The sequence below is a fragment of the Gavialis gangeticus genome, unplaced genomic scaffold (assembly GCF_001723915.1).
Source record: "Gavialis gangeticus isolate Ggan-Ray unplaced genomic scaffold, GavGan_comp1, whole genome shotgun sequence".
Lineage (NCBI taxonomy): Eukaryota > Metazoa > Chordata > Crocodylia > Gavialidae > Gavialis > Gavialis gangeticus.
In genome coordinates, this window is record NW_017729025.1 from 42379785 (window position 1) to 42381322 (window position 1538).

Consider the following 1538-nt stretch of genomic DNA (forward strand, 5'->3'; position numbering starts at 1 on the left):
GGGGTGGCGGGGCTGGCCTTGATGATCCTCCGGGGTCCCTTCCAGCCCAAATGTCTATGAAATCTATGAAATCTTCATTCAGCTACTTTACTGTGCTAAGGCACCTCATGTAATTGCCAAGACAGAAAAATAAATTATCTCATTGATCAATTTTAATGCTATTAGTTTCACACCCGACTTAAGTTTTTGCATTAGCTATATTATGCATCTGTCTCTCTCATCATTTTAAATTAACACTGGCTCATAATCACAAACTAATAGAAAGATCTATTTGTATTTCTTTTCCTACAATGCAACAGTTTCCAAGGGACCCTCTTGCTCTTCTCTTTCAGCGTTCTAGGGGATGAAGTAGTTGGAATCTGGTCCAGACATGCTGAGAAAGCTGATGTAAATTGTGCCTGTGTTTCTCACTCGGGAATCAACCTTGTAACAGGCGATGATTTTGGCATGGTCAAATTGTTCGACTTTCCATGTCCTGAAAAGTTTGTAAGAATCTTTCATTTGTGTCACTGCAAAAAACAGTGCTTATGATACTGTGATTTCTTTAGAGTTTCTCTAGGGGAAGGATTGATGATAATGCTTTCTTCTCTAATTTGTAGGTTTTAAATGTACCCATTTGATATTACCTCTGTAGTCTCCTGAGTATATTTGCTTTTCAGGTTTTCCAAAAACCTTGTACAATAGTTTTTGTTCTTTCCAAAGATCTTGTATAATAGCACAAGATTTCAAATCAATGGAGCACTAAAGATAGATGATAAGATTGTTTCTTTCCCTTGCATATGCACACAAATATTTAGAGACAATTTAATAGCTGCTACATTATACCCCAATGGTGGTTGTTTTTCATGAAATAACTCCTGAAACTAGGAGCCTATAAAACATTTAGGAGCCTGGGGATACAGTGCTATATATAGATAGGTACAAAGGCATATTTCTAGATGCATCTTGTAAACAAAAGAAGAGTATTTATGGCTTTACATTTTTTCTTTGTTTTAGGCAAAACACAAACGATTTTTAGGTCACTCAGCCCATTTGACTAATATTCGATTTACAAGCGGGGATAGATATGTTGTCAGTGCTGGTGGGGATGACTGCAGGTATGTATGGCTTTCCATTGTTTTGCCAAAGTAATTCGGGATTTAATATAAACAGTTTTTAATAATGAAGAGGTAATATTAAAGTTCAGTATCTGTCTTTTAAAGCTCTAAGCTTGTTCTTGATGATTGTACAGGAGCAGTCACAGATTCACAGCATATGTTTTCTTCCTATTTAAGAGCACAACCACTAGTATGAACTGCTTAACATTCAGTAGAATAGAAAGTTAAATTGCTTCTGCAAATGCTAATAATGTTTTAAATCATTTTTTAAAACTGACTGGATAATAGTGTTAATAGAGGTTTATCTTATAAATATACTAACCTGGCTGTATTTTTTTTTATCTCTTGCTTCTTTTTTGAAAATACAGCTTATTTGTCTGGAAATGTGTGCATATGCCTCATTGAGGGATACATGGAGACTTTGCAAAAAGGACACTGCAT

The 1538-nt window shown here is 35.3% G+C and overlaps 1 protein-coding gene across 1 annotated transcript in view; it reads left to right on the top strand.

The window, feature by feature from the left end:
- The window catches only part of EML5 (echinoderm microtubule associated protein like 5), a 293292-nt gene extending 291754 nt beyond the window's left edge, over positions 1-1538 (top strand). The window contains exons 40-42 of the mRNA XM_019518682.1: positions 333-486; positions 997-1097; positions 1466-1538. Of these exons, the coding sequence (XP_019374227.1) occupies positions 333-486; positions 997-1097; positions 1466-1502 (292 nt within the window). The 3' untranslated portion in view covers positions 1503-1538. The remainder of the gene's footprint in view (positions 1-332; positions 487-996; positions 1098-1465) is intronic.